Below are 23,592 nucleotides of genomic sequence, written 5' to 3'. Positions count from 1 at the left end.
TATTTCACACTGAAAAAGTCTGAAGAGCTTAAATTGAAATGCATATACCAATAGCATTGAATGAATCAAACAATGGTGGTGAAAATACCAGTGCAACTCTTAAATATTTTAATTTGCAATAAATGTACCTAATGTCCACTCCTCTCACCCCCCCCAAAAAAACCCAGCAAAGTTAGTCAACATTTTTAATGGTTTCATATTTATTTCTGTATAATCTTAACTCATTACAGCACTCAGTCAGCCGGCCCCCTATAATGTTAACAAAAACATTAGAGGGAGTACATTTCTTGGAAAAATAGGGACTTAATTAAAATAAGCCGACTTCCAGTTATCCAGTAAAATATTTAGTCATTTATAGACCTCTAATAGTGCCACGGCCAACAAGGTAGACCTTCAACTTTGGTCATCAGTAATTCCTTATCATCTGCATGAGCCCTTCCAAAAAGTCCCTCATTCCAGCCTGTGGGGATACATATTTGAAACTACCACTTTAGTTCTGGCAAACTCTTGATAGACGACGCCTTTTAAGCAGAATGAGGTGATGTAATACTTCTAATAGATTTCCCACACATACTGTACTTCTCAGCCTGTCGCTTGTGCAATTTTCTGGGTGCTTTTACTATTCTTATAGTAACTGGGGCAGACTTATCATCAGGTAAGAAAGGTTTTTGTTAGTGCATGCATATGGGCACATCTTTGGGTTCTACGGAGCCCACATCCACACACTGGCCCTTCATCTTTAGCACTTGCATGATTGTGGTGGGCACAATTCATTTCTATCACCACGGCATCCATCTTTTTGGTTCCATCGACGCTTTTACCTACATCCCATCATGCTTTCTGCCAGCTTCCAATCCATTGACCAAAGGAGGCGTTTGATCAAGTGTGTTAATGTCTCGGCGTGGCTTCATTACGGTTTCAGTTGGAGGCACTGCTGCCGTAGCAGCCGGAGGTGGAGGGAAGCGGGGGGGCCTGAGGCGTGCTGCTGGCCAGGGCTTTGCGAATGTGGGGCATTAGGAAGGGGTCGCTGGCCAACTGCAGCACATCCACACGGCCCTCCTTGTGATAAGCCAGGCAACGTCTGATGAAGGCCTGTGAAGTGAAAACGAGGGGGAATTATTTCTGGACCCATTCTACTTTTAGCATAGTAACCCTGAGTGAGAGATGACTTTTGTTCAAGAGAAACGAGCACCAGACCTTTGCTTCTGCAGTCACCACAGGTTTGGGGGGAAATTGCACCTCAGTGGCTTTTAGTATGGTGTTTTCTTGAAGGATGTCCTGCTGTGACTGGTTGTGACCAAAAGGCTGTGATAAGACAAAAGGGAGACGGTTGACAAAAATCTAACAACAAAATCCCTGTTAAAGAATGCAGGCAGGTGGTTACCTTGCGTCCATATAAGCTTTGATAGAAGATGACTCCTACTGACCAAACATCTACTTTGTTGGATATTTTGGGGGGCTCCTTCCCCACCACAAAGCACTCCGGAGGAAGATACCTGCAAGTCACACAAGAACAACGTCAAATTGAAACAAGATCTCTGCACAATTTTCTAAGTGAATTCAAATTGGCAACATTTGCATCAAAAGTCAAGGCCTATAAACCTATGAAGCCATATTAGTGGCTTGGTTGCTGAATGCAGTGAAACGTGTCTCCATGTACCAGTAGGTTCCTGCTCCTTGAGAGGTGAGCTCCATGCCATCTGTAGAGTTGTAGCTGTCATCATCCATGATCTTGGACAGGCCAAAGTCAGTAATTTTTATCTCTCCACAAGCTGTGCCGTTAACTAACAGGATGTTTCCTAAAAAACAGGAACATGTAACATTACAGATTGTAGACGGGCTTTTCTGAGGAATTGAATACAAATATTGATTCACATCACATGGCTACAATCCGATCTTTCTGCCTCAACTGTTAACATGCATGTTTGAAGGGACCCATATAGGACACCGATCTCTGCACTGAATACTCCCCACATTCAACAATTACGTAACACACATGGGCGACTAATCATTGGTTTCGAGGGCACATCACACTGGATTGGTTGGAGTCAACCACTGCTCAATAAGTGGCAAATTCTGTTTGTATATTACTGTATATTTACTATTCTATGGCAAATACCGGGCTTGAGGTCGTAGTGGATGATGGGTGGGCGAATTTGGTTGAGGTACTTGAGGGCGTTGACAATCTGCATGACGATAGAGCGGCCCTCCTTCTCGCTCATCAGCTTATTCTGCTTCAAGTAGAAGTCCAGGTCATTGCCTTCACAGTACTCCAGCACTGTGCAGAACCTGCGTGTGGTAATCCAAGGGATCATTCGGGAAGTTTTCATCAACTTAAAAAAGGAGACACATACAGGTTTGCACTTTTGACATTCATATGTAGAAAGATTAACTTACGAATCCGTGTCGAGTGAAAAATAGTCGTAGAGTTTCACGATTCTAGGGTGGTCGAGTTCTTTGTGGATTCTGTACTCTCTACAGGCATGTCTGAAAAGGCATTAACAATTTGGTCATTTTTTAAAAACATCACAAATAACAGCAGGAAGGTCCACTAAGTGAAATCTTAGATGGATACATTTCCAATGATGCAAAGATGAACGGCGGTGCACTCACTTGTGGTAGTTGTGCTTCTTCTCCTCCCTCCAGTTCTTGTTTAGTTGATGGATTTTAATGGCCACATACCTTTGCTCTGTCAAATCAAAAGCCTGCCAAAAACAAAACACACATAACCAATATGTCCGAGAGCTGTACTAGAACCAGTAAGTTACAGTGGACACTTTATCAGCAGATGTTTACTGGATACACATTGTTGAGTCTCATCACAATCACTCCAAAAGACTTCGATAGAAAGTTTAGATAAAATGAAAGATCATAATCTGGTACTCAAAGAAACAAAAGTAGAGAGACAAAGTTACCTTACCTTAAAAACTTCACTAAAGCCACCTCTTCCCAGTAAATGCAATAGCAGATATCGCTCATTCAGCGTAGGCTGGTCTTTAAATCTAAAGAAGAAGACTTTCTTAAAACGCTTGTCTTCTTTAAACTGTGTTCCTTAAATAGAAGCAAACTACAGAACTTGTGAAAGCCGTGTTAAACTGAGACGATACATACTGCGAGTTGTCCTCGTTATGGATTCTCTTCAGCTCCCGAATGTGCAGGTTTCTCACTCGCTCCAAATGCTCCAGTTCAGCCTGCATCTCAGCTTCTTCCTGCACACGACCACACACACACACCTGTCATTTACAGCAGCCCATGATTAATGGAAACAGGTAAGAGCAATACAGTGCATGTCTTGGCTGCACACAAACCCCCAACCCAGAAAAAAGCTGCTTTGAACTTGTACCTTTTTGAGATAACCGATTCGAAGTTTAAAAATCTCCTCTTGCTCATGATATTCTGCCAGTGACAACCTGAGTGAGATAAAGTGGCAACAGTTTGTAAAATATAACTTTATAACCGGGTCAGCAAGTGAGAGTGAGAAAACCTTGCATGATACAAGTTTACTTCAGAGAGTTGAAAAATAAGCAAATATAAAGTCTCCTTATTACAGCCCCATATACGTCCGACTTGTCCGAAGAAAAAGGTTTCAGATTTTGTGTCAATTGGCAAATTCTGCTGTTGAGATAAAGCGCAAAGTGTGTGTATGTAATTACTTATAACCAGCATATGTTTTAAAATAATTACATTAGCCATTATGGAAATCAATTAAAGTCAGGATACACCGCAACAATTCATTCCTAGATTCTTCTGTACTTAGGGGGCGAGCTGCATGAAATATCTGCTCTTTGAAGTAATTCAGCCATCATCTGTGATCTTACGCTTCACTCTCCTGCCCGTTGCTCCTGCTCTTTCGTTTGTTCTGTTCCAGGCTGGCTGGAGGCGTCTGGGCCATAGAGGGAGGTTTCCTCTTTCCCAGCAACTTCCTCTGCCTCTCAATGTCCTCCCGCTGCGTGTTGACTCGCTCCTGCTGCCTAAAACACGCACAACTGTGAACATACTTGCATGCAGATTGAACAAAAAGTAAACATTTGTTCGTGCCCATTTGCGCGCTGACTTGATGAGGTTCTGGAAGGCATATCCGTCGGTCCACTGCTCGGTGAAGGAGGCTCCGTGCCGTACGGTGGTGAAGTGGCCCAGACGCAGACGATCCTGCATGCTCTTGTCCCTGCAAGCCATCTTCTCCTGCTTTGACTGCGGGGAAAAAGAAGAAGGGGGAATTGAAAACTGGGCATGCACGCTTCAAAAGCAAAACACGAGCAGTTCCCTGTTAAATTAACATGTGTGTGTATATTTTTACTCTCACTTTCTCAATAAGAAGCTTCTTGCTCATGGTCCCACACTTGTTGAGCCGCTCCTTGTAACGCTCCAACATCTTCTGCTGCTCATCTACCTGCCGCCTCAAGTCACAGTTAGCCTGCAAAAAAAAAAAAAACACACACACAAAGTTCAATTTTAATGACAACGTCGATTAATGCAGGTTTGATCTCAAACTGACATGAAGCAGCAGCCAGCAGATTGTCAGTTTGCTGACATTTAGACTAAATGTATTTTAAGCAAAGAATGGCATCAAACAAATGAACAAATGCATCTTTAATATGAGCTGTGACCAGACCGGTGCAGATTAATAACTGTGGTTATTGTGACAAGTGGTAGCGCATTTATTTAGATTGTGATTTAGAAGTAATTATTAAGGGCATTTGTGATTTGGCCGTACATTTCATTTTTTAAATTCCAACATGTGCTTGATTATGCGTCTAACATGAATCCTTGTTAGGTGACTTTAATGTGGTATTTCAGTAAGGTTCTGGCACGAATAAAATGATCAAATAGGACTACTCTGGATGTTCTTTCAAAATGGTCCAAATTGGCAAGACGAAGATCGGTTCATCAGATTTTTAAGACATTTAAGATTTTAAATGTGTTCTTATCTTACCCTTAGCAGGTCGTCAATCCTTCCCTCTTTCTTCTCCAGGTCAGAGTTCTTTCCCTTCTCCAGTGCTGTCAGTTTCAGCAGCGTCAGTTCCGACTAAGCAAGAAGAGAAAAGACAACGACAAGCCAACAATTACCACCTCTTCAGACTCATTTGATGCAAACAACCCTTTGGCCAGTCAAAAACAAAACACTATCATCTTAAATCTATCAAAATCTGATGTTGCCGTCTAGCACAGTAGAACAGAATTAATCATGTTGACCTTTATGTAATTTGCAAAGATAACTGGATGTTACCCAATCACAATTGAGATTTGGAAATGTGACCTTTATTTCTTGCACATCGTGTACAACTAGTGTCATTTTTTAAAAGGACAAAACAGGGTGTGAAGTTGCACAATCTCTACCTGTTTGTTTGAATTCAACTATTAGAAAGGCCATTTAGTTCTAAAAACGACGCAGCTATAAAAATACACTTTTCACTGATGAAGAACAACGGCTTTTGCAAGAGGTAGATGTAAAAGGAGGAACAATCTGCAAAACTGAGCCCAGGTCAGCCGGTGATTTACCTGGATGGCTTTGTGTGAGCATAAGTGTGTGGGGGCCGTCTTCACAGAGCTACAAGACGAAGAGTCTGTGTGGGCTGAGCCTGTGGACGATGGACTGCCTTGCTGAAACTGCTTTCCAGAGACAGGTAGAAAGACACAGAGGTAAAATATAACAATTATGTAAGAAAGCATAGGGGAGATTAAAATATAGCTAAAAATCTCTTCTCTCCCTTTTTCCCGTGGCTTTAAAACGCTGTTTGCATGTTGTTTGGTAGGAAGTGAACAAAGTTGTGTAGCTGTGATGAAAATGTATCTCAACATGGGGGAATGAAAAAGGAAGGTGAAAACAGCAACCCAACGCTATTGAATAGATCAGACACATGGCTAAGCAAGTGTCTCCAATGAAGAGGATACCGGGCACAAGAAAATAGAGAGAGACCCATCGGCAGATTCAGTGAAGACACTGGCGAAGGTTTTACCAGCTGGTAAACCAACGGAGGAGAGCCAAAGCAGTGGAAGGCTAGGGAGATGGATGCTGGTGCTCACCAGGGGATTAGACAGTGAGTGCTGCGGAGAGGAGCGCACCAGCATGGGGACGCCCCGGGCCGGACTGGTGCCAGAGCCACTGCTACCAGCAAACTGGCCACAGGGCAGGTGACAGAATGTAAAAACAAGAAAAGACAGGAAGAAAGAAAGAAAGAGGAGAGAGTTGTTAATTAGGAAGAATGTGATGAAGGGCCGTACTGGCACAGGCGTGAGAGTAAAGACATCACACAGAAGTTGGTGAGTGATTTGAAACAATACACAGCAAAGGGGATGGATCAAAATCACTGGGACTTGGTACTCACCTCAAAATAATCACTAATTTTCTGCCCTCTCCCTTTTCCTACAAACAAAAGAAAGAAAACAGGACAGAAACATTTTTATCATTTGATGTTCTTAAGCATATGCACATAGAGGAAAGTTGAACATTTTAGAATGTATCTGAATGTTTCTGTTCTCTGTATCAGTGAGTGGTTTGGACTTACCCGGGCTGTTGCTGTCGTAGATGTCTCCTTTTCTCTTCCTGCATCTCTGGTCATTGGACTTCTTCTCAGGTGTCTAACATGAGAAGATATTGACACTGTGAGGTTTATTCCATTAGACAACATAACCAACCACTGTACCCAAATGTTTGCATCCACCATACAGTGTCCAATTCCCAAACTATCAATAGGGCCTGCAGATGAGGACAGTGCCTAAATTGTTTTGTTTGGAACCAACCAACCTCCAGTTCCTTGTCACTAAGTGATCCTGCACTGCACAAAGACTGGTTGGAGGATTCACTGTTGGCTGAACTCTGCAAAACAGAACACACAGACGAGGGATGGTGTTTACAATTGTGATACAGGTTACTTCTGATTTTCAAAACATTTATTATTTCTCCGCGCCTTGAATCTTTTTTTTTTGTCGGAATTTCAGCGCATTCGTCTAACACTTAAAGCCTCAAGCTGAGCTCAGCTAGGATGCTGCAACAGGCTAATAATACTCATACATCACATTTCTTATCTACAAATCTCTTGGTAAAATCTGTTGCTTTCATTAAGGCCATCTGCACAGCCAGAAGGAACTCATAAAAAACCACAGGCTAATTGGTGCAAAAAGGCCAGCCGTCATTCTGCTGCTCAAGGTCACAAATAGAGCAATAAATGTTCTTGTTTTATCTCCCAACATATGCTGTGTGCCACACAATTTCATTGTTTTGTCTTCAACATTTACTGTAGTCATCATACTTGCAACCTCAAATCATCATGACTCGGCCTAACAATTCATTTTACGCTGTAACCCGGAGCGGGGGTGATGGTGACCGCTTTCTCAGGGGTTGCCATTTTGTCAAACGCACACCCACGTAATACCCAGTTCAACAGCAGGGTTGCAGCATAGCAGGCAGCATAGCACGCAGCCTACGCTGCGAGCGTCAGCTGCGGTGCCATCTCAGTGACACTGGTCTCTGCTGAAACAAAGAGCTGCTGGCCAGCTCCAATGTCAGCCTGAGACAGAGCACGTCTTGTTTTTGGTGTTTGCTCTGGAGACGAGATCATTCCAGTGAGAGAAACTCTTGAACACACAGCGTCAGTCAATACTGGGAATAGAAAAGAGACTTCTAAAATGACTATACTACCGGCTGCTCGGGTTTCTTTTCAGGTTGAGGGATGTTTGCTTGAAGGAAACTTGGGAGCTGCACTTGTATATCTCAAAAGGTTTTTTCAGCAAATTTCTCGTATCTGAAGTGTCTGCACAAACAATCAAACTTAATACGTTATTAAGGGATGCTCACCTTGGCCACACCGACTCCAGTGAAACGAGCTTCCAGCAGTTCCTGCCTGCGTGGGTCCAGGCTTATAGCCTGGCTGTGAAGTCCTTCCATCATGCCTTGGGAAGAAAGATGCAAATAATTAATACAAATGTCACTTGTGGGACTAACTGGGTTGGGTTTAAGTCACACAGGAGAAGACAAAAATGAGAGTAGCACGATTAGAAACATTTTTTAAATTCTTACAAATTTTATTCTGCATTTAGATGAATGAACACATTAATTTTAAATTATTCATTTTAAGAATTCCCCAGCAAAACTCTTGAAATAATAAATGATATTAAGCAGAATTTAGGCACATTTAATGTGAATGACAGTCAATCCGAAACAATCACGATGTGATGATTATAAAAAAAGGCAATGATTGGTAATTAAGTTAAGTAGTCTGACAACTTAAAAACCTTGCTATAGAAAATGGGTTGCTTTAATTAAACTTCAATGACCAAGACCCAACTTTTTTTCAAGTTAAACCATGTTTCAGCTAAAGTAAAATGTCATTTTATGGAAAATTCCTGACTGTAATCGACTGACAGTATGTTGACCCACTCGGCTAACACCAACCGACCTAACGTCATGGGATCAAATGCTATAATCAAACGATCAAAATCCGGAAAACCTTTAAATAAAGAAAAGTGAAACGCTACCATGAGTTGTGAAGTTGCTGTGAATCAAATAACAGTAACGTTACAATTTTAAGAGTCGTTTTGCCGCTAGGATATCATAGGTCACTAGCATTAAATGACAGCTAGCTACGGCTACATTTGCCTAAACTTGCTAGCGTTAAGTTATCTAACGTTAGCAAGCTAACGTCATCGTTAGCTTCAGTAGAAGTCTCACCTGGAGAACCTCTCGCAGTTGTCAGTCACTCGCAGTCCTACAGCGGATGGTGTCCGTCCATCCGGAAACAGAAAACTCTTTAACAACTCCCTGACATTTCAAATAAAGTTGTCAAAAATAAAGTTATCCATTTAGCCTTGGCCGTCATTTCGAATCCAGGGAAGACATTTGTTAGCTTAGCTAATGCTAGCTAAGATGAGCAGTGTGGCCGCTGGGTCCTGCCGGTGTCATCCGGACATTAGGCCCTGATCCTCGGGGTTTCCTTGTCCGTTCGGTTGCCCTTGCACGGGCAAACCCGGAGCTGTCAACGCTCTGAAGACTCGCAGCAAGTGTTGTCACATTTCTGCTTCACTCGGATTTCCCATTAACATAAAAGAGCGATGTAACGTTTACACCGGGAGAAGTTCCGCCGGAGAAGTTTAGTCCATTGTTTAATTAAAAAGCATTACCCCCTGCAGCAAGTTCGCAAAGGGCCCCAGGGAGAGCTTGATATGCCTCCCATGCGTTATTTCAACAGATAACGTAAACTGCTCAGGTCAAAACCACCCTGAAACAGCACAGCGAGGCTGGTAAATCCAACAGGTGCCTCAGGGGACCCAAAAAAGTCATGGGCTCATTAGTGGTGATTTGACTAATTTGTTTAGCAATTTCAGACATAAAAGCAGACTCCACATCAACTATTTCCAGCCTTATTATGACACACAGTCCCCCTGTCTTAATGAAAAAGATTGCATAACAGTCTTTTACTTGTTTTGCAATTTTTCATTGGGACAAATGTAGTAGGCCTACTTTATCGTCTTATATTTTGCATTGATGGGATATCTTTCCAAACTGTTTCAAACATGTACATTTATACTGGGTGGTCTCTTGTTTTTTTTGTGCAACTTCATTAGTGTCTTGGTGATTTGTTTCTGCACTGCTCGGCAGCTTGAAACCTATAGATTTAATCTATCCGCAAGAAGCCCACTTAGCTCCACGTAGCCTACAATAAATGTTTAATCTTGACATCAACATCTTGTATACTGCAGTTAATTTTTTTTAGCCCCCTTTACTTGCAGTTCGAGCCCAGGAGATGGAAGCAGAGCGTTGCAGACATACAGCAATACAATCATTTATTACTTGCAGATTATTATCATTTTAAACAAGTTAAAGCGTACAAATGTAAGAGTCATTTCACAGTCCACACAAGTAACTGCACCGATTGTAGTAAATTAACAGCTTAATCCAAACCAGATCATATTTCTAAGCAAGGCACTTTTATGTTTCCATAGTCCCACTATGTACCGCAGACAGGACATCCTGTTTCCATTGTGATCAGGAAATAAAGATGGTTTTGCGGAACATTATTTGAGATTTTGTTCTTCCACTGACTCAAGGATGAGTTCACTAACAGCTTCAGTGGTCTCCAGTCATGTGGATAGCGTAGTTTTGTACCTTTCTCTGTACCGAATATTCGGTGATCTACAGATACGGATATCCAGAATAAATAAAATGTTTCCAGACTTTGGAGCTTCAATATGTATAATTATATGGGCAAATAAAATGTACATGGCTGGTAAGTGTACTTATGTAGGGGTATTTTTTGGATCGGGATTTGAGTAAACCTGCACAAGAAGTCTTTGTCAACCACATAAAATCAAAACAATATCTTATTTATCATTGTAGTATAAATGGGTGCTCATGACAACTCCCTGATCAAATTTGTCCTCAGAATCATTTCTACATATTTACAAACAAATAATTATTAATGACATTGATCTTGTGACAGTAGAGGCCTGCACATGATTCGGTGCCTTTCCAAAACAAAAAGGTCCTTTATTCTTCATCCTCGTTTCAGTGCAGTAGCATCACTCTTTTCCTCTATAGGTGATGTTTGTGAAGGTAGATGTGGCACCTTTGTAGAGAGGATTGTGTCCCTGTTTGTCAAAAATACAAAAAGAAAAGCAATAAGTCAAGGTGAGTTCACGGACACAATGTATATAAGAGATGCTTTCCTCCTATGCTTCGGGATTCTAGGAAAATGCCCAAAAGTCACTTTAAAGGTTCATTCAGAAAAGGTAAAGGACCTGTTTTGACACATATATTGGACTTATAGATCAACTTGAATGTATGGACATTTTCAATTTTGTTACATACTGCGCTTCTTTGGTTTCAGTTGCATGGGATTTGGGTGTTTTTGAGGTCACAGAAAAGGTTGTTACCGGTAAAAGCCTATAGCCATTCGCTAATTTAAACCCAGCCCTTCCGTCTTTTGTTCTGCTCCCAGGAACCGCATGTGGCCTTTTATGTGTGAGAGTGTGTGGTCGTGCGAATGCAAAGATAAATGTGTGTGTTTGTTTGAAGATGCCATGCCATGTTTTATGAATTAGCCTCAAACTAAATCTCAGTGCGATTAAATCTCAACGAACATTGACTTTCTAAACTCACTGACCGTGTCCCACTTGGCCCGAGCGCGTTCTTCCTCAAATTTGGCGAATTCCCGTCTGTCGTGGATGGTGACCAGAAGTTTCCAGATAAGCAGAGCCGCTAAGCCGAGGAACAAGATGGCTCCTGCCACCGACAGGAGCAACACCAAAATATCTGGACCTTTGGGGCAGTCTGGTTGGAGGAAAAAAAAGAGATAAAGAAATGAGTAAAGTGCAGATGAAGATTAAGAAAGGAGCCAGTCCACAGAAAGTCAAATTTCATCAGGCGGTATCCTCCCTGTTTTGAGGATTAATCCTCTGGAAACCATCCATTTTCAGATTTAAAGGAATAGGTATTTTCCACTTGTCAAGCTGGTAGGACTATGGAATAAAAGCCAAGGTTCCTTCTAGCACAAATAACACACTTTCTTAAGGTTAGCAGACCTACGAGTGAAGCTGGAGAATAGGGGGAGCAAAACAGTGGGGAGTAGAAGGCAATGAGAATTTTAAATACCCAAGAACACAGAGGAAGATTAGCTTAAGTGGGAGAAAGCAACCTCACACAGCCAGACCACAAGTCTCCCTTCCCGCGTTGTGGTTTGGCACAACTCAATAGGAGTTTGATTTCCAGACGTTCAAGGAGGCTGTACAAGAAATCGATTAAGTTTCCTATTTGTTTGTCTGTGTGATATAAGTAAGTGCATCGTGGTGCTGGATAACGTGGTGGGGCAACCAAGGCGAACCTTTACATCTTCACTCGTCATCCCTCAGCTTCCTGCTCTTTAACTGACCCCTTTGATCCCTAAAGCTGCCGACATTATGGTTTGTAGGTAAATCATGTCAGGATGGTGCCGCAAAATGATTTCAAATTAAGTAAGTAAGTGTTTCCACTCTTTCCTTCTTGTTCACCTTTGCTAAACAAACCTCACGTTTCCTTTGAAAAAATGTCATTATCTGTTTCTCCTGCTTACTTAGTCTCCTCTCGCTCTCTGTCATGATTTTCCTCTAGAGGATACGTGGAGTCAGCGCGTTCCAAAGGGAGCTGGGCCACTGTTTACGGCCCCCTTTGACACAGTGGGGTGCGCTGTGTTCAAGGCAAATGTTGGCGTACTTCTTTGCTACCCAGTTGCGCCTAAATTGAACACACACCTTCATTAAAGGCAGACCCTGGGGCAGACTTTCTCTGCGGGCATCGGTGGTCATTAAAGGCTGTTTTACCACACCACGCTCTTAACAAGCAGATGAAGGGGCAGGCAGCAGGAGAGTTAAAAAACTGATTACACAAAGCGAGGAAGTTTGCCTATTTTAGTGATGAATTTTGGGTTGTAGTTTGTATCAGTCCAGCACTGTGATTTACTATCTATGTCACTGTCATTGTGGCTACTTTCATCCAATTCCACGTGTAGATTTAACCATATTAAATTATTGTCCTCAGCAGTATAGATGGATTTACTTTGGGGGGCAATGAAATAACTTTTAATCACAACAGTGACACATGAGCATGGCATAAAATGATTAAAGCTAACAAACAACTGCATGCTTGCATATCCAGCTAGTTGTAATCTTGTCAATTTGGTTATGAAGGATTATGAATTATAAAGAGCAAAAATATTGAATACAGTGTATTCAATATATGTACAGTGTGTTCCTCTCTCACCGGGCTCATTGACGACAAACAGGATGGACTTGCCGCTGGTGTCCTCAAAATACTGGAAACGCTCCACGCAATCGTCCTCGTCCTTGTACGTGCAGTTCACAGCATTAGTGTCATGGAGCACTGCATGGAAAATGAAGGGGTAAGCGTTTATCGCTTAGTCAAAACTAAATCTTCAAAAGCAACGCAACAGATGTTTTTGGTTGTGTTTGAGAGGCGTGAACTGAGTTTTACAGCTTCTGAAGGCTGAAATTAGCTTACTGTAGACAAAGCTTTGGGAAAAAAAAATGATGGACACATTACTGAATCGGATAGCTGACGTCTGAACTTGTCTACTGGTGTTTCTGTTATGCCTAAGCATTCCGCATTGTCCTGTAAAGCTGCAACCAAAAACCTGTTCAATTCAATGTCTCCTCAAGAATCTGTTCACCTTTAAAAAAAGTGGTAGCAACATTAAGCGTGTTGTTGTTCTCACCTATTTCATCCACAAGCACGATCTCATCCTTGCAGATCCGAGAACAGGTGTTGCCATCAAAAAGTTTCCCCCTCTTGAAATGCTTACACTCCACACACTCCCTTTTCAAAATGAAAAAAAAAAAAGATATCAGTCCATTCGCTCATTTTGAAACTGCTTCCCGGAAAACTGTGTTTGGGACTCACTTCTTCATGGTGCAGGCGTCCGGACACGTGGGGCACTTGTCGCACGTGGCTCCGTAGGCCCCTGGCTGGGTGCACTCGCAGGCCCCGCACGCACACTGGCCCCTACCGCTGCACAACAGGCCCAGGTGGGACATGCAGGTGTCGGTGCGTCTGGAGCAGTTACAGTTGTCACCCTGCCAGTCCGGGGCGCACTGGCAGAAGCCACAGTTACAGACGCCGTGGCCTAGTAGGGAAGAAAGTATAGAAGAGCTGCTTTTTACATTGTTTACTGGTTTGATTTTCATTTACCCCGACATATAGTTTATAAAATCATTTGAGACATATTTTTCCAAAATTCATTCTGAAGAATGGAGCAACTTTGGGACTTTTGGGAACTGGGAATTGATACAAAGAGTTGTGGGTTAGAACAGTAATTGTCAGGTCCTTATGGGTTCAGCTGACTGGGCGTGACTGGCTAAAGGGAAATATACCACAAGCCTTTGTCCCACTTATATGTAATTACCTGTGGCTATGATGTGTTTTACCTTTATTTGAGAACATTTGTGATTTCTCTCTGTCTGGAGCAATATACCTTTTTCTTTAAACTCTTAATTTGACAACCAGTTTTACAATAACTAAATTGTAAATTAGCACTAGAAATTAGAACTGGTAAGTTATATTTCTGCAACAGTTTGAGAGCTAAAAATCAGTGTTTGCATCAGTCTGCTGTTTTCCTTGTCTGAGTAGTGTGTGCATGCAAGAGAGTGACAATGCAGAAATCGTTGCGGCCTCTCACTGCAAAACAAAGCTCAGAAAAACAACAAGACGGGAAGCGGCTTGGAACAGTCTAACTGAATAAAGGAGGATCCACGGGCTAAACCGCCATAACCACCTCATCACAGAACTGCTGGCCTTTAATTTGACCATTATGTGGGGGAAAGAACACTGAAAAAAGTATTTCATGACAAAAGCAGAGCATGTTTCACGCACAGAACATTTCCAGTTCTCTCCCACTCGGCTCTTTTCCAAACATTTGAAGGTTTATTTATAGCCTTATTACACCACAGTGGGCGTAAGCAGAAAGGTATTTCCATGTTTCTCTAGGTGCTTTGGGGAATCCAAATAAAGCATTTCTATGCAGCCGAGGGGAGGGGGTCAAGTGGGATATATGAGATCTGATTAGGTGAAAACATATGTAGTTAACACACATCAAACATCCCCTGAGTAGTATATTATCCCAGTTTATGTGTTTCCATCACTAAGAACCATTGCCTCAACAAGAGAGGTCCGCCAATTCTGACTCCCACAACCGCTGCTATTTTTTGTGTCTCCTGCCGTCCTCCTGCACCTAAATCCTGCTATCTTTACCAGATCTTTTCATTTATAATGACCATGCTTTGTTTTTAGAGTAAGAAGAGAAGACTGTTTTCAGGTTTCAAGATGAAGCAAAAGAGAAGTTTAGCTTATCATAGAGACTATTGTTGATAAAATGTTTAGTATACCTGCTTTCTCCTGTTAAAAGCTTAATGCCTTAAGTTAAACTAACAGACAGTTAACAATAATGATTCATATTTACTCAACAGTTAATGATGTTATATACTGTTTGATGAGAAGATTGATACAGCTCATAATTGCAGGTGATGGATCATTTCATCTTACTCCCTGGAAGAAAGAATATTCCACTGGGATTCAACACCATAACCTTCAACTTTTAGTAATAAAAGCAAATTAACTGCTTTTAGAAAGAAGACTGGTTATATGATGTCTAACGCCTTCTTAACACATAACAGACTGAAAAGTTGCCCATAAAATCTCACTCACAAAAATCTTTGGGACAAAACATCATCTGTTATGACTCAAAGATGTGTCTCTTCTTTTTTTTAAATGCGAGGAGATGGCTATTGAAGTCATGAGTTAAAGCTCTTAACAATTTCCCAACACAAACTCTGACTGATTAAAAACCTCAAAACCACAAAGGGTCCCCTCTGACCAGAGAGAGATAAAAATCCATTGTAAAAAAACCATTTATTTTGCATATGAATCCAGTCCCACACAAAGGTTTGTCTGCCTGGCCGACAAAAGCAAACAACCTGAGCTTACACTCACACACGGTGCACACACCAGACCACATGTTCATTGGGAATCGAGCCCATGTCCCGAGGGGAGAGTTGTTATTGTATGTAATTCTTCCCAGATGAGGTGGGTGTTTAGGTCTGTGTGGAGAAGGGCCTGCCCCGACGGAAAAGGGGTGCACACTCTCCCCGAAACGCCACCACAGACACACACAATGTTCATGACTTTAGTGGGCTTTTTTTTTTACCCTCCATCACCTTTGTTCCCCACATTGAGTGTTGTGCGAAGTGAAAATAATGTTAGTGGATTAGTTTAAAATTGTGTAAAATACGCAAATTGACTTTCTTAGTGCAGCAGATTAGTGAAACAATACATTCAATTTGGTAGAAATTTCTCAAAAAAGCCGGTTATCCATGATGGAAAAGCAATATATGTCTGTCAAATGTGAATTTAGAACAACGGGGCGTACCTGAGCACAGCTCCCCCTTGTAGCGCAGGCAGTTGAAGTCGTCACACTCACACAGCTTCCCCCAGACCTTCCCGAAATCACTGGCGTGGCACACGCACTGGCCGCACACGCAGTCGCCGCGGCCGCTGCAGATGGCCGACTGGGGCCCCCGGGAGCCCGCGGGTCCGCTGCAGCGGTCCTGCTCCGTGGGGTTGTAGTCACCCTCCGCGCACTCGCAGTGAGGCCCCAGGCGGCCCGGGTGGCACAGGCAGATGCCGCACTCGTAGGTGCCGTTGCCGTGGTTACACGCGGGGCTGTCAGGCTGGGCCTCGGCCTGGCACCGGCAGTCGCACTCGAAGTCGACGGTGACGGAGAGGGAGTCCTTGAAGCCCACCGGCTTAATGATGAAGGTTTTCTTCTTCTCTTTGGGGCAACCTCGAGCCCTGGCCTCCACGCTGAAAGATACCTGCGTGAAAGGAGGGAGGGAGTCGTGAGAAAAGTTCAAACGTGCTCTGAGACCTTTCTTCTTTGTGTTTTTCAACAAGATAATGCGATATAAAATGTAACAGCCCTTTAAGGGTTCAGTTATTGTTCATGTGATAGCCGTTCAAATTGTAAGCAGAGGCCTAATCATTGTTGCAAAGAACTGACACGAGGAATGCCTCCATATGGATTTTGTCTAAGTAATTGTTAAAGGAGCGCTGCATCGAAATCTGGTGAATGTCCAAAAGTAGGCTGTTACTACATCGGGAGGAGAGAAAGCCATATATGGCAAGAATAAGCAAGGCTGAGGTAGAGAGAGAGAAATGTGCGGAGATCAAAGAATGTCACCTGGACTGCGGAGAGAACCGGGACTAAGAAGAAGTCAAAAAACAAATGAAGAAAGAGGAGAACTCTTTAAGCTGAATTGGCAAAAGGATGACGGAAAGACAGGAAACCATCCTTTAAGAGAGATGAGTTCAGAGGGGGTGCAATTTTTTCCATCGTCTGCTTTGACACCACGAGGAAATGGGGAAAATCCCTACTTTAAAGACATTCAGATATAGCCGCCAGAAGGGAAATGGAAAGAGGTGAAAATAGTTGAAATATGGTACTCACTTTTTTAAAATAAGCACATGATTATGTCCACTTAAGACAGGCTATTTTGGATGAGGGTTGAGGTTGATGATACTGTTATCATCTGCAAATGTCCTATCTTATCCTTAAACAAGCATTGCATCTGGGTTGTTTGAATAAACAATTGTTAGAATAAATTATTTTATTTTTTTCAGCTCATCAACCTGCCATTTATTTGTGAAATATAAACATGTTTACATTTTCAGGCCATGGAAAGCCATTCAAATATAGCAATCATTTGGTTAAACCGCTTGTGAGTTATTTCCACAGTGATGCCAAGACCTGTGCAGAGGGTCACAAGTAGGAACACAACCTAAAGGGATTTACGAGCCCGGAAATGGGACGGGACATGGACTGACCGTGTCTCCGATCTTGAGCCCGGAGCAGGACTTGAGACCAGGGATGACCTCGCCATTCAGACAGGTGGCATTGAAGGACAGGGACAGCTCCTCTGGGACGCCTTGGAGCTCCAGCTCCACCTTGGAACGGATTTTCTGGCAACACCGATGAAGGAAAGCAGCTTGTTTACATAAAGGCTTGCACGGCCATAAAAGGAATGTTACGTCTTAATACTAAAAAAAGAGAGATTCAAATAAATTCCCCATCCTAATCGGTGAACATATCACTAAATTCCTTTCTTTAATGGTACGCCTATACAATCATTAGGGTGTACAGTCATAGAATTGCATACATTTACATGTTTGTGCTCATCTGTACGCACATTTGTAAGGATTGAACTTTAAAAAACATACAATAAAATTGTTCTTTGTGTAATAAAGCCAAATATAACAAAAAAATGAAATACCACACGTATGACTCACAGACCTTGGGTTTTTGGTGCCAGCAAACACACGTCACTCCTGAGACACTGTCTAGTCTAAAGTGTGTGTGTGTGCGTGTGTGTGTGTGTATGGGGGGGGACTTACAGCGTAGGCCTTCAGTATGAGCTGGATAACATTCCCAGAGTCGTTGGACAGGGTTCCGACTGTGGTTCCGGGAATCAGCTCACTGTAGTTCTTAAAGACAGAGAGACAGACAGTCATGCTTATGTCAATCTACACAGTCACAGTCAGCCAGCAGTGACAAACCTATTTAAAATACTCTTGTACCTCCCCAATATTGGGACATTTCAAATAAAAGTAATTCAATGCAATCCAATTGAAATAAGTCCAAGCTTTTTTAAAACAAGTCACATAAACCATTTTGCTGCGATTAAAATACAGATGTGACCGTGTTTTCTTTGTCACCCGATTCAAAAGCTCGGCAGAAAGTACAAACATGGATCCGTGCAGCACATGTTCCTCCATTAGGTCACACTGGTCGTAACGGTTTCATGGTATGAGATCGTTGTGAGAGTTGTCCCAGACGTTTATTTTTTGAATGAAACGCCCTTTACTGTAAAAGCAAAAGTGTGTCACACCCTCACTCATTTCACGCCTAAACTTCATTTTTCATTTTCACCATCTTTGCTCTGTCTGAACAGTGTATTGTTCTCTATAGATTCATTTTGAGCCCAATCGGTTTTGGAGGACTTTAACTACAGTGTGATTAAGATGAGATGATTACCAATGATGGGGGAAAACAATCCTCTTTGTTTCATTTTTAAAACGTTAAGTCTAGTTCACTTCTTTTGAACTCACCTGGTAAAGAGGAACCACGGGGTTTGTGACGGCAAAGATGAGATTGATGTTGTTCTCCGACGTCTTTTCTGTGATCAGAGCCAAAGATGGGTAATCCTGCGGGGGGGCCAAACCGCACGCCGTGGTTAGCACTAGCACACGCACATTCTGAAATGTTTACCTTCATCCTTCATGATTCCCTATCTGTGCCGTCTGTGTCCGCCGAGCGCACACTAACCATGGTGGTGGACATGCTGTACACGTTGTCGGAGTTGAGGTGGCACTTCCCGTCGTGGGGCCGCACGATCCCAGCCAGTCGACCGTCCAGAGCCATGTGAGTCTTGGCGTCCGAGGTGAAGATCAGAAGGTGGGAAGCACCGGTGCGCCAGCCGATCTCCTCCTAGCTCCCATCAGACCGTGGAATCAGCAAAATGGAAGGAAGCGCCCAACTATTGGATTTTCAGCTTTTTGATAAGGGATTTCATCTCATGGAAATGATTCTACCAAAGTTGGACAAAAAGAGTGTGTAGAACAAAATCAAAGTCATGCGAGCGGGGCCTCTCCACCTTGCATACGGCCGCCTGGATGATGGCATCGAAGCCTCCCTCCGGGGCGTCTCGGTTCCTGGACACCATCTGCTTCTTCACTTCCTCTGTGAAGCGCCCGACCTCCTCCGTCAGCGTCAGGACGTGTTTGTAGCCGAACTGCGGCAGGCAGGTGGTGTTAATGCTGTCAGTGAGAGATGTGACCTTGGATGACCTTTGAGAACAACACTTAGAGAGTCTGACGGCATGCTCGGAGCTCTTTATCAAAGGAAATTTGACTCAAATCCTCGCATGTCGACCTCATGGTAGCGCCACGGGAAAAGTCAGAGGATTGGTAAATTTGTTAAGGGCTTTCCTCTGTGGACCAGGAATGTCTGTATAAAATGTCGCAGCAATCCATCCAAATAGAAGATATTTCAGCGTGGGCCAAAGTTATGGACTGACCCACAGACACGTTAGCATTAACGTGATTTTTACTGTCCATTGATAAATATTTCTGTGCTCAACAAATGTTGATTTCCCAAAGATTTACATTCGGTCAAAAAGCAGACCCCTATTCTCCCCGCATTTAATACTCCACTTGTCCGTCTTATCTTTTATCCAAACATTCCTGGAGGCTGCAGCAAACTGTGTGTAAAAAATGGGAGAGAAGATAACCCCGGAGAGACCTTAAACCATCAAATCAACACCCGAGATCCGAGGAACCAGTCACGGCTGTTTGCCTTTGGGCGTTTCTTACTCTCCGGGCAGATCATACGCGGTTGATTCAGAGGAGCTGACCGAGCACTAGGGAGCCGCTTTAAGCCTTTAAACAAGTGCCGTGACTCAGAGGGAGCTGGCAACGCTGCGTTTAAAGGTGTCCTCATCGGAATGATGTCATCAGCATAACGAAGCCACATTCAGACACAAACAAGCACAGAAATCAACACCGGTGGGTACCTATTAGGAATGTAACACGTTGTTAGAACGCAGCCACAACAATAAACGTTCCACTACAAAGAGATCTGGGTTCGGTTTAGGTTATATACAGACATGGTTTTGTGTGTTTTGTGTGTCCTGGTTTAACGCTACACTACATGAGGCTGTGTTAAGCTGTTTAAAATGTGTCTTTTACCTGTAGCAGGGGTTCTTTATGGCCTCTTTGGGGGAGGTGTACATGTAAGGGGATATCGGCTTGTCCACAAAAGCTCCAAAGCCCATGCGGAGGTTGCTGGTGGTGCGGTTCATGGCCTCGGCCAGGCCTTTTCCCAGCGTCCTCAGGCGGAACAGATCGTCATTCATGGAGTAGGAGAGATCCATGAGGTAGTAGAGATCAACGGGGTAGTCCTCCACCTGACGCACCCTCACTGTGAAGCGCTTGGCATCATCTTGGGAGTAGGATAGAGAAATACCATACTTGATGTTAGCTTCTCTCTCCTTCAGTATGACAAACAGAGAAGCCACCAACTCAGACGCTAAACTCCACCTGGCCTGAGGGTGATGTGCAGCTTCTGGGGCTTTATCTGGGTGACGTCTTGCGTGGCCCCCGCTGCCTTGTTGCTGAGGGGCCGGTCCTCAATCACCTGCAGTTTGCTGGTCGGAGACTCCAGAGCGGTCAGGGCGCAGCCCGCCGCCACCAGGTTACTCTGCAGGTCACAGCGGGACGAACGGGCCTCCCCGTGGCCGAAGTTCTGGCGGAAGAGACATTTATGAGACATATGTGGAAAAAAACGCCCCCTCCGGAAACTTTCTCTCTGCCTCGAAAGGGTTTTAATGTGTAATAATAATGATAATGTGGCCTTTGCGGAGATCTTCTGAGCCCGGCTGGCAGACAATGAGGTGGAGAAGAAACCCACCTCCTGGAAGCACCACGCACAGCTGGGGTGCACAGCCAGACATTGCTTGCATGTGCTGGCACCTCTGGAAGTGCAGACGTTTGAACCTGAAACCAAAAGCTGGGTTGAGTTTTCCAAATTACAGCAATTATTTAATGATAATGTTCGCCCATGTGTGGGAGTTACCTGTTGCTCTTAGTTAAGAATAATTCTAAACGATACTTGTCGTGTTGCATCAAAGTTAATATTTCAGTAGAAAAATGAAGACCAGAGAGAACAATACAAACAGTTTGTTTAGAGAAAATAAAATCGTTAAACCTGCATTTGATAACATTTTAGTTTAATGAAACCCATTTGAGAAGTTTTTAAATGTTGGATTTATAATTACAAACAATTCATTGCACACAAAATGCATTCTACATAGATTCCACCGCTGTCATAACAAGCAAAAACTGCAGAAAAAGAATAAGAACCCTGAGACCCAAACGCGGACACGTTACGAGGTTATGTTTATTCTAAGCAGGTATAGAAAATAGTCAAAAAACAACAACAGCAGCAGCAGCGGCGTGAACTCACCGAACACTCCTGTTATTCCAGTAAATATCAAGACGCGCATCCATAACACCCCTCGCGTCGGAAGAGCACCCATCCTGGTGCGCGCACTAGGACGCGCCAACGAGCTGTGGTGGAAACACCAGAACAGGAGAAAAACCTGCCTTCATCAGCAATCCACACAACTCCAAATAGAGTCAAATGTTTCGACCCCCCCCCCCCCCCCTCCCCTGCTCCCGCATCCACAGCTTCCACAGCTCTCATTATACCAATAAGTGTGGTGGGCGGGGAAAGCGCAGCATCCAAAAGTCGTGAGTTTTATTTTTTGTGGAGGGCAGGTCTGAGCATCGATCACGTGGCATACCGGCGTGTTGTTGGGCACTGTGGTATGTGTTTGAAAGGTTCTTATGATGTAATAACCAAATATCAATGCACAAATACTTGTTTTTATTTTCTTTGCGCAATGAGAACAACAATCAACAGGTCAGTCTTCATGTCTCTGGTGAGTTTTTGTCGGTTGAAATTAACCGGCGTGTTATCCAAAAGACCAAAGACCAAAAGAGCTCAATCTAGAAGATTCAATTAGCGTCTCAAATTAGGCAACAGACATGACTCAATAATTTCGGATCAATATATTTCCCCAAAAGATTGAGTGACTCAAAATATGCTCCAAACAGTCAAGCAAGGCATTAAAACATTAGAATTATTTCGGAAAAGTAGAATTTAAGTTTAATTTGTCAGTGTCCAGACTTCTGAATTAAGGTAGTTCGTCTTCATTAACATATTGAAGGCATGAATTGTAAAAAGTCTATTTGAGATTTGTATTAGGATACACTGCCCACTAGTGGACACGACCCGTAAAAACGAATCTGAACAGCGGCCCCGCGCACGAGAAGGAAAATGCCTTTTAATCAGTGGTGGCTGGAACATTTTCTATGCAGGGCTTTCTTGAAAGAGCGCCACCAGCCCAATGGTACGTCGTTGTGGCTGAAAACGGTACTGCATCAGATTTAGGTTGATTGCGCGTGATTACTGTAATAGATGAGAATTCCATTCTAGGTGACATCTTAAAAAAACAAAAATAATCAAATGGCTCCTATGTCCTGTTAACAAAACAAAACCTATAAACAGAACTACAAGACTGGCTAAGACAACTGTTATTTAGTCTGAGGGCCCATCTCACCAATCAGCAAAAAACTGATACAAGTGTAGTAATACATCTAACGTTGTTTTCAAACAGCGGTTTTAGAGAGTACCCGTAATTCCTTGCGAAAGCTTTAGCCTCTTTCAGACAAAAACGTGACAACTAGAGCAATTTCAAGTTGGAAAAGGGTGTCTGGGACGGTACCAAGGACAGTCTCCCAGACCTCAAAGCTAAAAAAAACAACAAAGAGCACAACACAATATTGTAGATGGGTGTAAATACTTTTGGAATTCATTCAGTTAATGGTATAATGTGGAATTCCTGTTCTTTACAAAATAGGGGCTGTTATTGCGGTCATTCGTGGTCTATTTGGCTCATGGGTTGTCTCCAGTGTCCCGATGGGATTGCAATTTTTTTTTCTTTTTTAAAATTCAAATAAAAAATCTTTCACCCGGACTTTAGCCGTATTATTTGGGTGATATTTGGATTCTGTGAATCCAGCTAAACTTCTGAAATGTGTTCATGAATTTGGGGCCAACGACAGGAATGTTGTGTGGCATTTAGTTCCTGTTCAACAATCACGCCGTATTTGCATCTTGATGGGATTGCTTCATTGGCCACAGCGTCGCAGGCATGGTGGGAAGCTGAGACAACCAGTGGAGGACAATGAGGAAAGTCCAAAGCAGTCCCCTCACTTAAGCCTGTCATTCAGAAGCACGTTGATGTGAGATCATCTTGAAGGAAATAGCAGAGAAGCACATTTTTATGGAATGGCACTAGTCGTTCTTTTCTCCTGCTTTCTCTCCATCATTGTTTTTGTTCTTCCTCTCTTGAGCCTTGTTACTCAACTCTCTTTCTCTTGCTTCACGTTTGCCCTTCCTGATCCCATTTTTTTGGGAAACTTCAACAAGCGGT

At 43.0% G+C, this 23,592-nt stretch overlaps 2 protein-coding genes across 3 annotated transcripts; both read right to left on the bottom strand.

The window, feature by feature from the left end:
• Nucleotides 1-5: 5 nt before the first annotated feature.
• Nucleotides 6-9,279, bottom strand: LOC119212745 (serine/threonine-protein kinase tousled-like 2). 2 transcript variants are annotated; one of them, XM_037463466.2, is made up of 21 exons: nucleotides 8,669-9,279; nucleotides 7,796-7,890; nucleotides 6,746-6,817; nucleotides 6,507-6,579; nucleotides 6,327-6,364; nucleotides 6,025-6,117; nucleotides 5,500-5,607; nucleotides 4,934-5,026; nucleotides 4,304-4,414; nucleotides 4,055-4,191; nucleotides 3,819-3,971; nucleotides 3,344-3,410; nucleotides 3,112-3,209; nucleotides 2,921-3,002; nucleotides 2,614-2,705; nucleotides 2,398-2,487; nucleotides 2,120-2,289; nucleotides 1,661-1,799; nucleotides 1,385-1,496; nucleotides 1,198-1,305; nucleotides 6-1,092 (listed from the first exon to the last, which is right to left on the bottom strand). In XM_037463466.2, the coding sequence occupies exons 2-21, from the start codon at nucleotides 7,886-7,888 to the stop codon at nucleotides 919-921; spliced, it is 2,103 nt and encodes a 700-aa protein (XP_037319363.1). In that variant the 5' UTR covers nucleotides 7,889-7,890; nucleotides 8,669-9,279; the 3' UTR covers nucleotides 6-918. The 2 variants fall into 2 exon arrangements, with proteins under 2 accessions (XP_037319363.1, XP_037319365.1); XM_037463468.2 differs by lacking the exon at nucleotides 6,025-6,117 and having other exon boundaries at nucleotides 8,669-9,277.
• A 500-nt stretch (nucleotides 9,280-9,779) lies between these two features.
• LOC119213105 (integrin beta-3) lies at nucleotides 9,780-21,692 on the bottom strand. Its single transcript, XM_037464139.2, has 15 exons — nucleotides 21,558-21,692; nucleotides 21,003-21,088; nucleotides 20,633-20,837; nucleotides 20,282-20,534; nucleotides 19,189-19,351; nucleotides 18,861-19,022; nucleotides 18,644-18,739; nucleotides 17,930-18,019; nucleotides 17,363-17,497; nucleotides 15,909-16,353; nucleotides 13,388-13,610; nucleotides 13,203-13,303; nucleotides 12,731-12,850; nucleotides 11,100-11,266; nucleotides 9,780-10,584 (listed from the first exon to the last, which is right to left on the bottom strand). Exons 1-15 carry the CDS (start codon nucleotides 21,628-21,630, stop codon nucleotides 10,516-10,518), a joined length of 2,388 nt encoding a protein of 795 aa, XP_037320036.2. The 5' UTR covers nucleotides 21,631-21,692; the 3' UTR covers nucleotides 9,780-10,515.
• Between the last annotated feature and the right edge of the window lie 1,900 nt (nucleotides 21,693-23,592).

The sequence above is a fragment of the Pungitius pungitius genome, chromosome 21 (assembly GCF_949316345.1).
Source record: "Pungitius pungitius chromosome 21, fPunPun2.1, whole genome shotgun sequence".
NCBI lineage: Eukaryota > Metazoa > Chordata > Actinopteri > Perciformes > Gasterosteidae > Pungitius > Pungitius pungitius.
Note: the sequence above shows the minus strand (reverse complement) of the source record. Positions and strands in the feature narration are given on the sequence as shown.